Raw genomic sequence first — 13,481 nt, forward strand, 5'->3', positions numbered from 1 at the left:
GTGGTTTCCCTCATTTGTCATAATCAGTAGAAACCTTGGGCTTTCCTAGCAGAGATTTACAATAGAACAAAAGCTAGATACATAGGCCATATAGTATGATGCTAAATGAAATGGCCTCCAGGATATAGCAACAGAAGCCATATAATGTGTGATTATCCTTAATGTACTGTTATCTCTCATCCCTTTTGCTGTCACTTGGGTATCTCATATTGTTACAGTATTTCACCTTGTTTTCTGATATATTTCATATATATGTATTTGGTTATTTGAAATCAGACAGGGAAAGGGGGGAAACAAGATGAGGGGCAGGGTTGGGGAAAGGGAAATGGGGAACAAGACATGAGAAAGAGTATCAAAGTTTGTGAAGTAATGCACCTTCTATCTGGTGAATATATTGTAACCCTTCTACTAATTACAAGAAAAAATATATGAAAAAAAGAATATAGTGACTTTAAATACAACAAATTCACTACCATGCATTAATGCATAAGAAATATTTTGAAGATTAATGGTGCTTTAAATTTTCAAATAATTATTCCTATGGATATATTTTTTCAACTCCTTGATTAATCTATCTCAAGTCTCTGCCCTGAATCAGAGGGGCAGCTTTGAAAATACATAATGAGAGAGCTTATCCAAAGTATTGATTTACCTAACAAATATGCAGATATTTTTCTATAATTTAGAAAAATACATATTTGATTATTGGCAAAAGTGCTTAGCTGATAACCTGATGGCAAAAAATAGTCAGCGTAAATCCTACTCAACATTGGGCTCAAAATCATACTTTTAAAGTTACAGGAACTTATTAGATACCAGCAAACCAATCAAGAGACGGGAAGGTGGTAATACTACCATTACAAGATTTCATCAAATCTTCGTAACAGTTATGTGTTATTTTCATTGTTATTTCAATAACTGAGGTTATTGTGATCTACATAGCTACATAAACCTATCCAGGACTGTTGGATCTTCTCTTTTATGTATATTGCTTTATGTCTAGTTGAATAATGATGTAAAAGTGGAAAGTTTCATTTTTAAGACTTTAAAATTGATGTTTTCATTTTTACCTTATCTTATACTTTTGGCTCTCCTGACTTTTTATTTTTTTTAAAAAAAATGCTTCTTTTTTTTGTCAGCACTGGTGGCTCACATGTGTAATCCTACCTATTTAGAAAGCTGAGATCTGAGGATCCTGGTTCGAAGCCAGCCCAGACAGAAAAGTGTGTGAGACTCTTATCACCAAGTAACCACAAAAAAGACAGAATTTTAGTTGTCGAACAAGTGATACAATACTAGCTTTGAGCATTAAAACTCAGGGATATTAGCCAAGCCCAGGGTTCAAGGCCCAAGACTGTCAAAAATAAAAACTCATTTTTATTAATTTTCTGTTTCTGTCCTTTGGTTTTACATAGTTTTTCAGTATAAATATGATTTTCTACACAGAAAGAATATTTGATAGAGCAATAGACATGTTTAATTACTGGAACTATGTACATTTTTTGATTTTTCATATTGAAATGCATATTTCTGTCTATGTCTTCCTTTAGTGTGATATATGCACAGACATAAGTAGAAATATACCTTTACTAGAGGACATGACTCTAGACAAAATGAACATTCTCATTATTTATTGAATTAAATGGCACAGTACTAAGCACTTTAAGTGTAGTGTTTTGTACTTTGTCACAAGAATCTTATGAAACAAACTTAGTAGTCACAGATGGTAATCTGGAGGCTTTAACGTCTCATCCAATAGCATAAGGCCAATCAAGAATAGAGGGATATATCTACTATAAATGTAATATCTTTAAACACAATGCTGTTATTTATACTAAAATGGGTTTTCCTTGGTCAGCTGGCATAATATTAAACTTTTCAATAGAGTGAGCTGGAGTGATAATGGAGGAAGTAAAATTTTTTCTCTTCCAAAGAGTATATACTTCTTTATCCACACCTGTGGGTTGGGATGTTCAGTAAATTCCTCTTATTACTCTTCCCACTGAAGAACTGAAAAGGACCTGGTAAGTTCAATGGATGTCTAAGTAGGAAATTCACCTGGATAGCGAACCCATAGGAAACTGACTAAAGTATTATTTGGCTGAGCAATAATACTGCATGCAGCTTCTTAGTGAATCTGTTTACAACCACCAGCTTTTCAGAAAATTCAATATCATATCCCTAATTAGCTACTTATTGATGAATTTGGTCAACATAACAAACCAATATTTCCTGAAGAGTAACTTGTCTTTGAAGATTATTTTGGAATTGGGGATATTTGCATATATATGATAAGATATATTTGCAATATGGGCCAGTTCAAAACATGAAATTCATTTATGTTTTATTGTATGGAAATAGTTCTCATATATTTATTTAGTGTGTCAGAATTTTGACTGTGGTTCATATGAAGAACTTTTAATCAATATCATGTGATAAGTAAATTTAAACATTTTTAGGTTAGAAATATTTTAGATTTCAGTTTTACATGTTAGAACAGCCTCCAATTAGTTTGGAGAAATAATTCAGTTTCACATGAAATATCTTTAAAATATTAAAGGCATAAGAAAATGTTAAAGCCATTAGTACAACAATGTTCAATGCAGCACTATTTACCATAGTGAAGATATGGAACCATCCCAGATACTCCTCAGTTGATCATTGGATCAACAAGATACGTTATTTATACACAATTGAATTCTATGCCGCCATCAGAAAGAATGACATAGTACCATTCGTAAGGAAATGAAAAGACTTGGAAAAACTCATATTAAGTGAAGTAAGCCAGACCCAAAGGCACACAGGCTCAATGGTTTCCCTCATCTGTAATAATTAGTACACATCCAGGACTCTCCTAGCAGAGGATTACAATAGCTCAAAACCTAGATATATAAGGCCATATATAATGAGGCCAAATTAATGGCCTTCCAGGACATGGAAACAAGACCTTAATTATGAGTGACTTATTCAGTATGTATTATGTTTTTCTCTCTTCTCTTCTGTTGTCCATTGGTTAGTCTCATATTGTTACAGTATTCCAGTTTGTTACCTGGTATATTATATAGACATTTTCTTGTTTATTTGAAATAGGAGGGGAAAAATTAGGGGAGAGTTTGGGGGCAGGGAAATGGGGACAAAAACATAAGAAGGGATATCAATGTGTGAGAAGTGATACACCTTTTATCTGGTGAATATAACTGTAACACCTCTATACATTGAAATAAAAAAATTAGGATGAATTCTACCCGAGGAAAAAAAAGAATTAAAAATTAATTACATAATTTGAAATGACTAGAAAGTTGCTCATTCCTATAGTCTAAATAGATGGAAACTGAACAATGGTAAATACTCATACTCAGTTCTTATTACATTACAATTTTACAATTTGATATGTAATTTAAAAAATATAAACGTTTTTTCCCTTCCTGTTACTGGGGCTTGAATTTAGGATATTAAACTGGCTGAGCTATCTTGCTCTATAAGTAGACCCATGCTTTGTTGGTTATTTTGGAGATATATACATGATAGACATATGAATGCATACATAAGATATAGTTAGTTATGTTCTTTTCAGACTGGTGAATAAATGACTTTTGCATAAATTACTGATGTCTATTGACTGAGCCTGCTCTCAAACCTACAACTGAACTAATATTGAGAATATTTCTCATTCAATCTGAGAAGTTGTCAATTGCTATACAAAATTGCTGTGCAAACCAGATTTAAAAGACTTTTCACTTAGCTTCATACCTCTTCATGTAGCTCCCTCCAACGAGAATTAAATGTCTCAAGTTCTTCATTGATCAGTTCATCCATGACTCCGCCATCCGTTAGGGTCTGGGCCAATATGCGAATCTGATTTGGATTATCCTCTGAATGTTGCATCAAATTTTCAAGGGACTGAAACACATTCGCAATAATTAAAATTTTCCCCTTTAATATACAGAATTAATAGGAATTAACTCAAAACTTTTGATTAGCATATACTGAATTTAGCATATACATAATTTAAAATAAAATTTAGCAGGGATAATAAAATGTGAAGGAACATTATTGTTTCTAAAATATGAGGCTAATTTTGTAATCTTTTTTGGAATGAGGATTTGAAAACTGAATCAAAGCCACCTTCCCAGCGATGTATTATACTCTGAACCTATAAAGTTAAATATTCTTCATTTTACCCTCTTTATGGTCAATAGTAGTAAGCAAGTGATATGATTCCAAAATATATGTGTAGGTAATTTCTTAGTCAAAGTTTGTATTCCAAAGTTATAAATAAGAATTTTCAGCCAGGTATGGTGACTCACACCTGTAATCCTAGCTACTCAGGAGGCTGAGATCTGAGGATCACGGTCCAAAGCCAGCCAGGGTACTAAGTGAGACTCTTATCTCCAGTTAACCATTAGAAAACCAGAAGTGGCTCTGGGGCTTCACAGGTAAAGCAGTAGATGAAGAGCTCAGGGACAGCACTCAGGCCTAGGGATAAGGTGGTATTATTGATCTGAAGAGCTCAGGGATAGAGTCAAGTCCCAGAGTTTAAACTCCATAACCACCACCAACAACAATAAAAAAGGAATTTTCTTAAAAAAGAACTCCTTTGCTCTGGTCTTCAAAGTTTCACTCACATACACACACACACACACACACAGACACACACACACACACACACACACACACACACACACACACACACACTGTCCATAGGTAGAACATTCACTTTTGGACTAGGAATTATAAAAAGAAGTAATAAAAATCCTTTATCCTTTGAGATCAGTAAGGAGGAGCAGAGGGGATAGAGGAGGGGATGGGTAGAGGGAAAGGGAGGGAGATGAGAGCGAGAGAGGAAGACAACTAATTGCTACATCTCATGGCTTAATTATATATATATATATATGGATAATTTACTTTAGCTATTGCCTAATATTCTATTATTTGCATCTCTATAACCCCTGACTCATACGCTGTTCCAGACTAGCAAATTGTCTGGGTAGATTAAATGGGAAAACAATTTTAGTGCCAGTTGCTTCTGGTGGTTCATACCTGCAATCCTAGCTACCCAGGAGGCTGAGATCTGAGGATCGCAGTTCAAAGCCAGCCCCAGTAAATTCATGAGGCTCTTATTTAAAATTAACTGCCCCTAATCTGGAAGTAGAGCTGTGGCTTAAGTGGTAGTGAGCACTGAGTACTAAGGAACAGCACCCAGGCACTGAGTTCAAGCTCTAGTCTAATTTCTCTTTCTCTCTCTCTCTCACTCTCTCTGTCTCTCTCTGTCTCTGTCTCTGTCTCTCTCTCTGTCTCTCTCTCTCTCTGTCACACACACACACACACACACACACACACACACACACACACACACACACACACACAGAATTTTAGTGTCAAGTGTAAGCATCCCAGAAAACAAGCAAATCAGTATCACCCTACTACCTTTCAAACAAGACTATATAATAAGGAATAGAGACTACGTATGTCAATAAATATTTGTAAATTTTCTAATATCTTTTCTGTAGTGTAGCCTCCAAATAGTTTTATTTTCAGTAAATCAAACTAGAAAAGCTTTCTAAATGATTATGTACAAAATATGACTGAATTCTGAAATAATTAAATATTTTACTACATTTTACCAAAAAATGTTATTTTTCTGATATATTTTTTTACTTCTAACACCATAATACTGCAGATCTTTAATATCTACATACCTTCTTTAGAAATATGATGTATATAGAATGCTAAGTAAATAACAATGAACTAAAGCAATAAAACAAAATTACAAAATCAATTATGGAAATCTTAAGTAGCAAGGAAACTTAGAAGTCAGCATTTGTCTGTCCTTGAATAATAGCAGTGTAGGTTTTTGCTATTCAAAAATTGCTTGCTGGATTATCAGCACACACATTACCAAACAGTCTTTAAGATAATAAATAACAAATACGAATAAAGTTTTCCCCTCTTCCATTATTTAAACACTCTTTTCACTACCTCCAGTTTTCTATTCATATTGTTTCCTTTTTCAGCATGCTCTTCATTTTCAGGGCATTATTTAAAATGTTGTATCAAGAATTTGACCTAGGACTGGATAGTGACAAAAAATAGATCACTTGCCTAGCAAGAAGGGAAAATCTCTACATTCAAACCCCAAGATCACTTAAAAATTTATTAAAAATTTAACTTGTAATTGCATTCATACTACGTCTGCTTTACTTTTTATGAAATATGCTTCATACTGTCAATTCCTCAAGAGATTTCAGACAATGAATGTTTAAAAACATTGAGATGTCCAGTATTTTCCTTGATACCAGTGTAAGTTTTGTAATTTTCTTGCAAAACTAAAGTTGGAGAAAATGATCTGCTGTCATGTGGATTCTAATTCTACTCTTTCTAAAGAAACATTTTATACTTTCTTAGAAAGCTTAAACAATTTAGATGTAGTATTTCACATATTTATAAATAGGTTACACTTTTCAAAAATTTCTATATACTACATATGCTAAAACTACATACTGATAATAAACAGATGCAGACGCATTCCCATAAAATGCATTAAAATTCCCTAAAACTTTAAAATGTTTTAAAATTTTATGAGCATTTAAAAGATGTATTTCTAACATGTAAGAATGTCCATATAATGCCTCAAAGAACTGAGAAGTGTAAAGAAATTCTGTAAGGTTATTTTTACATAATTTTAAAATATATTTCAATTTACTAAATGTAGCTTTCAAACTGAAAGTAATGTTTTACATTATTATTCTGTTGAGCTCTAATCCTAAAGAACATCATTTCATATTCAGTCTTTAGAGATGTGCTGTCGAGTTAATCAGGTACAATGTGTACCTAGAACTTGGTGAGATAACAAAAGGCAAATGTCTTCTGTAAGAGGTTATTTAAACCCTTTTTAAAACCTTGACACCCAGAAGGATCTTAAACGGGAGAAAGTATTTTTACAAAGTGTTCGGGCTGAGCTGTGCATAGTAATTACACTCTGTCATTTGAATTTCACATTTTATTTTCTGTTTGGTACTTAACCTCTTTATTTCATATAAATTGTTATCATGTAGACTAGTTTACAATTTACCTGTAGCACCTCAGAAATTTCCTCAGTTCCACTAGGAATGCTTTCAGTGGTTTTCAGTTTTAATTCTACTTCATTCAGCCATTTGTTTGCCTTCTCCAAATATGACAATAATTCATGCCAACATGCCCAAACTTCCTAAGAAAGAAACATAAATTACAGCTCAAATATATCCATATGAAAGTCAGTGGAATCAATGTGATGCCTCATGTCACTAATCTCAATTTATCAGGAACCTGAGATTTCTGGATTAAGATTTGAAGTCAGTGAGGGCTGGGAAAATATAAGACTTAACTCAAATTAACCACTGAGCAGCTGAGAGTAAAGCTATGATTAGAGTGGTAGAGTTCTAAACTTGAGCAAAAAAAGCTTAAGACAAAGCCAAGGCTCTCAGTTCAAGCCCTAGGATAAGTAAAATTAAAAAAATAAATGGGAGACTTTCACATTCTATTTTCAAACTTCTGAAAACATTATTTTACATATTGCATCTCTCCATTGCAGGAGATTATTTAAATGCATCTAAGTACCCCGAACATTTAATATCTCTGTAATTACAAGTCATTAAGGAAATATTTTATTACATGAATAAATTCACAGTCCTGAGATTTACTTTTTAAAATAATGTATTCCTCAATATTGCAGACTGGAAAACAACAAAAAATTTAGAAATTCATAGAAAACCCAAATATCCATACACAGCAGTTATTACCACTTTCTTTGATCTCTTCAATGCTTTATCATATAAAAACCACTTGATATTTCAAATTTAAAAATGGATGCAATTATGGTTGGGATTGTGGCCTAGTGGTAGAGTGCTTGTGTAGCATGCAAAAGACCTGGGTTCGAATCCTTGGCACCGCATACACAGAAAAGGCTGGAAGTGATACTGTGGCTGAAGTGGCAGAGCGCTAGCTTTGACAAAGCTCCAGGACAGTGCCCAGGCCCTGAGTTCAAGTTCCAGGGCTGGTAAAAAAACAAAGTGGATGTAATTATAGCTCTCTTTCCATTAAATTATATAATTTTCCACATTTTAGGACAATATTTAATTCTTACATATGTAACTGTGATCCTTTTATTATCACCTTTACAATAAAATAAAATTTAAAAAAGGTGAGATGGTACGTTTACTATCATAAATGGGAAGTTTGACACTTCTAGGCATGAGAGGACATATGGGTCAAAAAAAGAATTTATTTATTGCCTGGAAGTGCATTATAATGACTATTTTGGAAACAACTAATCACTCTTTGTGAACTATAAATTCACATAGCCAGAAATCCAACAGCTTTATTTGTTGGACACATATTTTCAGAGAAACAATTATACGTGGACTAGATTAACAGTTTCAGGAATGATAATTTCAGCATTTTTGTAGCATAATAAAGGATGTACTCTTAATGTCCACCAGAAGGGAAGAATTCACTAGGTCACTTTCTTAACAGAGAATACAAAACAAAAATTAAAAAAAAATATTTTGTCAAGTAGTGAAGTATAGATGAATCTTAAGCTAAAAAAATACTTGGTGAAAGGGCCAAGTTATTATATGCATATTATAAGCTAATATCTATCATTTCTAAATAGAGTCAAATTGAATATTGCTATATGTTTGCAATTTTTATATTCATGGGCAAAATGTTAAAGCAAAAGTATAGTAAAAAGAAATTTGTGCATGGTGTTTATATCTGTTAAAATAACAAGGATGCGAACTAAATGAAAAAATATATTAAGGCAGTTTTTCAGTTTCATTTTGTTAACCTATAAATACAAACACTACCTCCTGATACCCACCTACTAATACCATTAAGCATGCATTTTTAAAAGAAATTTTTTAGTTTTAGGGAAATCTAAAATGTATCAAGTTGACCTTATTATTTCCTTTTTGCATATAATCTTTCAAATGATAGGAGAAATGCTATCTGTATATGATGAAAATTAGCATTGTAACATGCTTTGGAAGCCTACAAACCTGATAGCTATTACTTGGTACTTTATATAGCAGTTTATTTAAAAAAGTGAAATTAAATGTTTTTCTTTAAAAGGTGGTAGAAATCACAAATCTGGGTCATTTTCCAGCTCCTGCTGTACTACAGGCTCTCTTCCTTCAGGGAAATGATCCTAGTGGGAAAATATAAACATCTCCCTAAATACGCAAGAGTACCTTAGAGCTTTGAAGATAAGGGGATGTGATTGTTAATGTGTCTTATTAACTTTGGTGCACATTGAGGTAAGAACTATCTTGCTGATTTAACTGCCTGGATGGATGGCCTCTTCTCTCCTCAAAGTATCTGAATGACACAGCTGGAAAGACTAAATGTGCCAGCTTTCCAGGACACCTTTGGAAAATAAAATATAGTCTTGAAGCATAAATTGAGCTCAAATCTTGTTAGAATAACTGTTAAGCTTAACAGTTTGAAACTGAATATTATTTTGAAATGATAGAATTCCAAGTAGAAAAACATAAACAATAAACTTCTATTAAAAGTAGTATATGAAACCGATGTGATACATCCTTCCTCCACACACACTCTTTTACTCAGGTTGAACTTCTTGGTTAAAAGGGCCTATCCTAAATTCAAAGCTGATTTATAAAATATATATCAGAGCATCTCAAATATCAGGGGAAAGCAGGTAAATAGAGTTGAAAATGAAGCTTAACAAAATAGTAGCATAAGGCAGGCACTGGTGGCTCATGCCTGTAAACATAGCTTCTCAGGAGGCTGAGATCTGAGTATCACAGTTCAAAGCCAACCTGGCCACCAAAGTCCATGAGACTCTTATCGCCAAATAAATACCAGAAAACTGGAAGTAGCGCTGTGGCTCAACAAGTAGAGCAGTAGCCTTGAGCTGAAGAGCTCAAGGACATCACCCATTCCCAGAATTCAATCTCCCACGACTGAAAAAACAAACAAGCAAAAAAAAATAGTATGTCAGAACAGGGTAGAAGTCATATAAGCTGATGTACTCAGTTCTAACTTGAACAGTTGGCCACCAATTCTGGATGTAAGAACTAGAAGTTCCCTACCTACTCTAAGGAAATACCAATGAATCGGAGACTCAGATTGTTAGTTGTATAAGAAGCTGAAACTTCAGCCTATATCACAGTTGAAAATGATCATAGAATCACCATGGTTCTAGTAGAGATAAGTACAATGACTCAATACTGCTTCAATGTCCAAAGAAAAGGATTTTCTAGTAAAAGCATTTCACCTATAAGCATGTCACAATAAAAGTTTAATAGCCATATAAGGAAATGTATCCAAAAATAGAAGATATAATAAATTGAAATAGATGATAAAATCCACACCTATGACACAAATAATACAATGATGTTAAATTGTATTGACAGAGTGTTAACAGCTAGGTACCAGCAAAAGAACAAAGTGTACCAGTAAGTACAAAAATGCATATTCTAGTGGTGTTGTAGTTCAACAAGTTAGAGCACTAGTCTTGAGTTGGAGAGCTCAGGGACAGCACCCAGCCCGAGAGTTAAAGCGCCATGACCAATTAATTAATTAGCTAATAAATTAATTATAAAGGAAATAAAATTCAGAATGTAAGAAGGGGCAATTAGTCAATGATCTATTAATGATTTCCTCTAGGAAGATTGAGAAGATTGGGGAAAGATAATCTTCCAAAAGAAAATGGAGAATTGATACAGATAAAATATTATCAGCTCTTACTAGCACACACCAAGTAGCAAAACCAAGTGAAAGCAAGTCTGCACATAGAAAAACTAGAGTTAAACTACACAGAATTGAAGACAAAGAAAAATGAAAAAGGTAGTTGACAAAATTATAAAGGTAAAATAATTTGACAGCAGAATTCTTATAGCATAAAATTTCAGTAGTCACAGGAATAATATTTCCAGTGTTATAAAAAATAACTGTCTCTACATAATTATATGTTCAACCATGCTATTATTCAATTTTGAGAGGAAAATAAAGGAACTTTCAATCATGCTAAACCTTGAGAGAATTTATAGTCACATTCAATGAAAAAGCCAGGAGGAAACTGAATACAGGGGGGAGAGGTGAAACGCAAAAGCAATCACTAAAACTGGCAAAATAGTATTGGCAAGTTTAAATAAATATTATATAAAATAATAATTATAATAGCAGTAAAACAGTACCAATTAACTTGGTGTTAGTATGAAGCTATAAAGAACAAAGAGCATATGTACTAGTATGGAAAATTGAAGAGGTAAATTCTGAATTAAATTAGCTTAATTAATAATTTGCCTATATTACTGCTTCTGATATGAACTGAAATTTTTGTTATTGCTGAAATAGTTGACTAAGGTGTATACAACAATAACTGTGGACAATTCTTAAATACATTAAATATATATGACTAATGATACAAAAGAGTACAAAGAATTGGGGAACAGGTGGCTCACACTTGTAATCCTAGCTACTTAGGAGATTGAGAAATGGGATTCACAACTCGAAGGCAGCCTGAGCAAGAAAATCCATGAAATACTTATTTCCATGTAACTGCTAAAAACCCAGATGTAGAGCTGTGGCTCAAATGGTATACTACTATCCTTGAGCAAAAATATTCTAAGAGCACCTAGGCCTTGAGTTCAAGGCTTAGATGAAAACATAAATCAACAACAACAAAAAGAACACAAAGAAACTAAATAACTTGATAAGTAAAATGCAAATAGGAATTATTAGCTTTGATGTAACTGAGTGGAAACTATAATAACAATTAAATTGTTAGAAAATTTTATATTTAACATAAAAGATCTCTTTCAAAATTTTACTGCAGAACATATTCCTGATATGTGAAAGATGTTCATTTAAATAAACAACATGAAGAATAGAAAGCAGAAGGTAATTATTATATTGTGAAAGGAAATATTATTTTATTAAAACATTGTCATTTCACAGACATAAAATGTCCCTCCATTTTGTAACCAGATAGAGAATTACTTGTGACTTTCTTGGTAACTTTACTGTGCTCTTCTCATTCATCTCCTTATGATTATTTTTCAAAGCATCCACTAAACACTAATACAAGAGATGTGTATATACTTGTGATAAGGCATGAAGCATCCAAAGAAGAGCATGTTAGGTAATATGTCTTATGAGAGCTCTACAGTAAACAAAAATTATTAAAACAGTTATAATAAGATACATACCTCTGCAGTCTACCTACCCATTAAATATTTAAATAACTATGAAATAATTACTGTAAATAATAAAAACCTTTTTAAAGTATCCTATAATGTATTAATAGAAATAAGAGTTTTATAAATATCAATTTGTGTTTATTAAAGAGTATTTTAATTAACATAGATTTCTGAATTTTACAACATGCTGAGAATGTTCATTTTTTACTGACTAGAAACAAAGTGACAAAGTCAAGCAACCATTCCCAAATCATACAATAGGTAAGAGCCTGAGTGTGCAATTCAAGCCTAAGAATTTTTACATCAGAACTCAGATTCCTTTTTCGTATTTGTGCCATTACCTGGGCTTGAAATTAGCACCTCTAACTAGGGGTCTTGAGCTCTAGTTTGGCTTTTTTAACTCATAGTTAATACTCTGCCACCTGAACCATGTCTCTAGTCTAGTATCTGACCTATTTATTGGAGAGATTTTCATGCAGCCTTCTCTGTCAAGGCTTGATTCAAACTGCAGTTTTCCTGGTCTCATGTTCCTGAGGATCCAGGCATGTACCACTAGTGTTCAGCACAGAATTCAGATTCTTAATCATTATCTTTCAAAATTGCCATATGTTAATCCTAATGCTCAGAGCGAAAATGAGAAAAATGTGACTAACTTCCAAAGTTTTACATTTCCCATACAGTCTGGTGCAGAGCCACTGGTAGTTGGTGATAAGGGTATCAAGTTCCTTTTTCAAGGCCTCTTGTGCTACAGGTGGAGCTTGAGCTATGACACTATTCACAGTCTCAGTAAGGAGTTTCACTTTACTTTCCTTTTGCTGTGCTTCTTCTTTGGCTCTCTGAAAAGTAAAGAAAATCCTTTTAGAAAATATCAGCCAACAATTTACCAAAACTTCTATACAACTCTTCAATAAATCAAAGAGCTCTTCAACAACTCATCAAAAAATTTATACATTATGATCAAACAGGGTTCATCACAGGGATTCAAAGCTGGTTCAATACACGCAAGTCAATTACTATAATCCATCATATCAACAGGGGCAAGGACAAAAATCACATGATCATCTCAATAGATGCAGAAAAGGCATTTGACAAGATGCAACACCTCTTTATGCTAGAACCTCTGGAGAAACTAGTAGTCCATGGAACATTCCTCAGTATAATACCGTCTGTGTTTGACAAACTTACAGCTAGCTTTGTACTAAATGGTGGAAGCTAAAAAATTGTATTATCAATCTTTAGCATATAAATACTGACCTGTCTCCAAAAGTTTTGAAGTTC

The 13,481-nt window shown here is 33.1% G+C and overlaps 1 protein-coding gene across 1 annotated transcript in view; it reads right to left on the reverse strand.

Moving 5' to 3' along the window:
* The window catches only part of Dmd (dystrophin), a 1,999,854-nt gene that overhangs the window by 1,322,185 nt on the left and 664,188 nt on the right, over nt 1–13,481 (reverse strand). The window contains exons 27-29 of the mRNA XM_090326714.1: nt 12,857–13,039; nt 7,073–7,207; nt 3,751–3,900 (exon numbers count right to left, since the gene is read on the reverse strand). Coding sequence (XP_090182840.1) covers nt 3,751–3,900; nt 7,073–7,207; nt 12,857–13,039 — 468 coding nt within the window. The remainder of the gene's footprint in view (nt 1–3,750; nt 3,901–7,072; nt 7,208–12,856; nt 13,040–13,481) is intronic.

This window comes from Megascapheus bottae, chromosome X, assembly GCF_031878675.1.
Source record: "Megascapheus bottae isolate mThoBot1 chromosome X, mThoBot2.hap1, whole genome shotgun sequence".
Classification (NCBI taxonomy): Eukaryota; Metazoa; Chordata; class Mammalia; order Rodentia; family Geomyidae; genus Megascapheus; species Megascapheus bottae.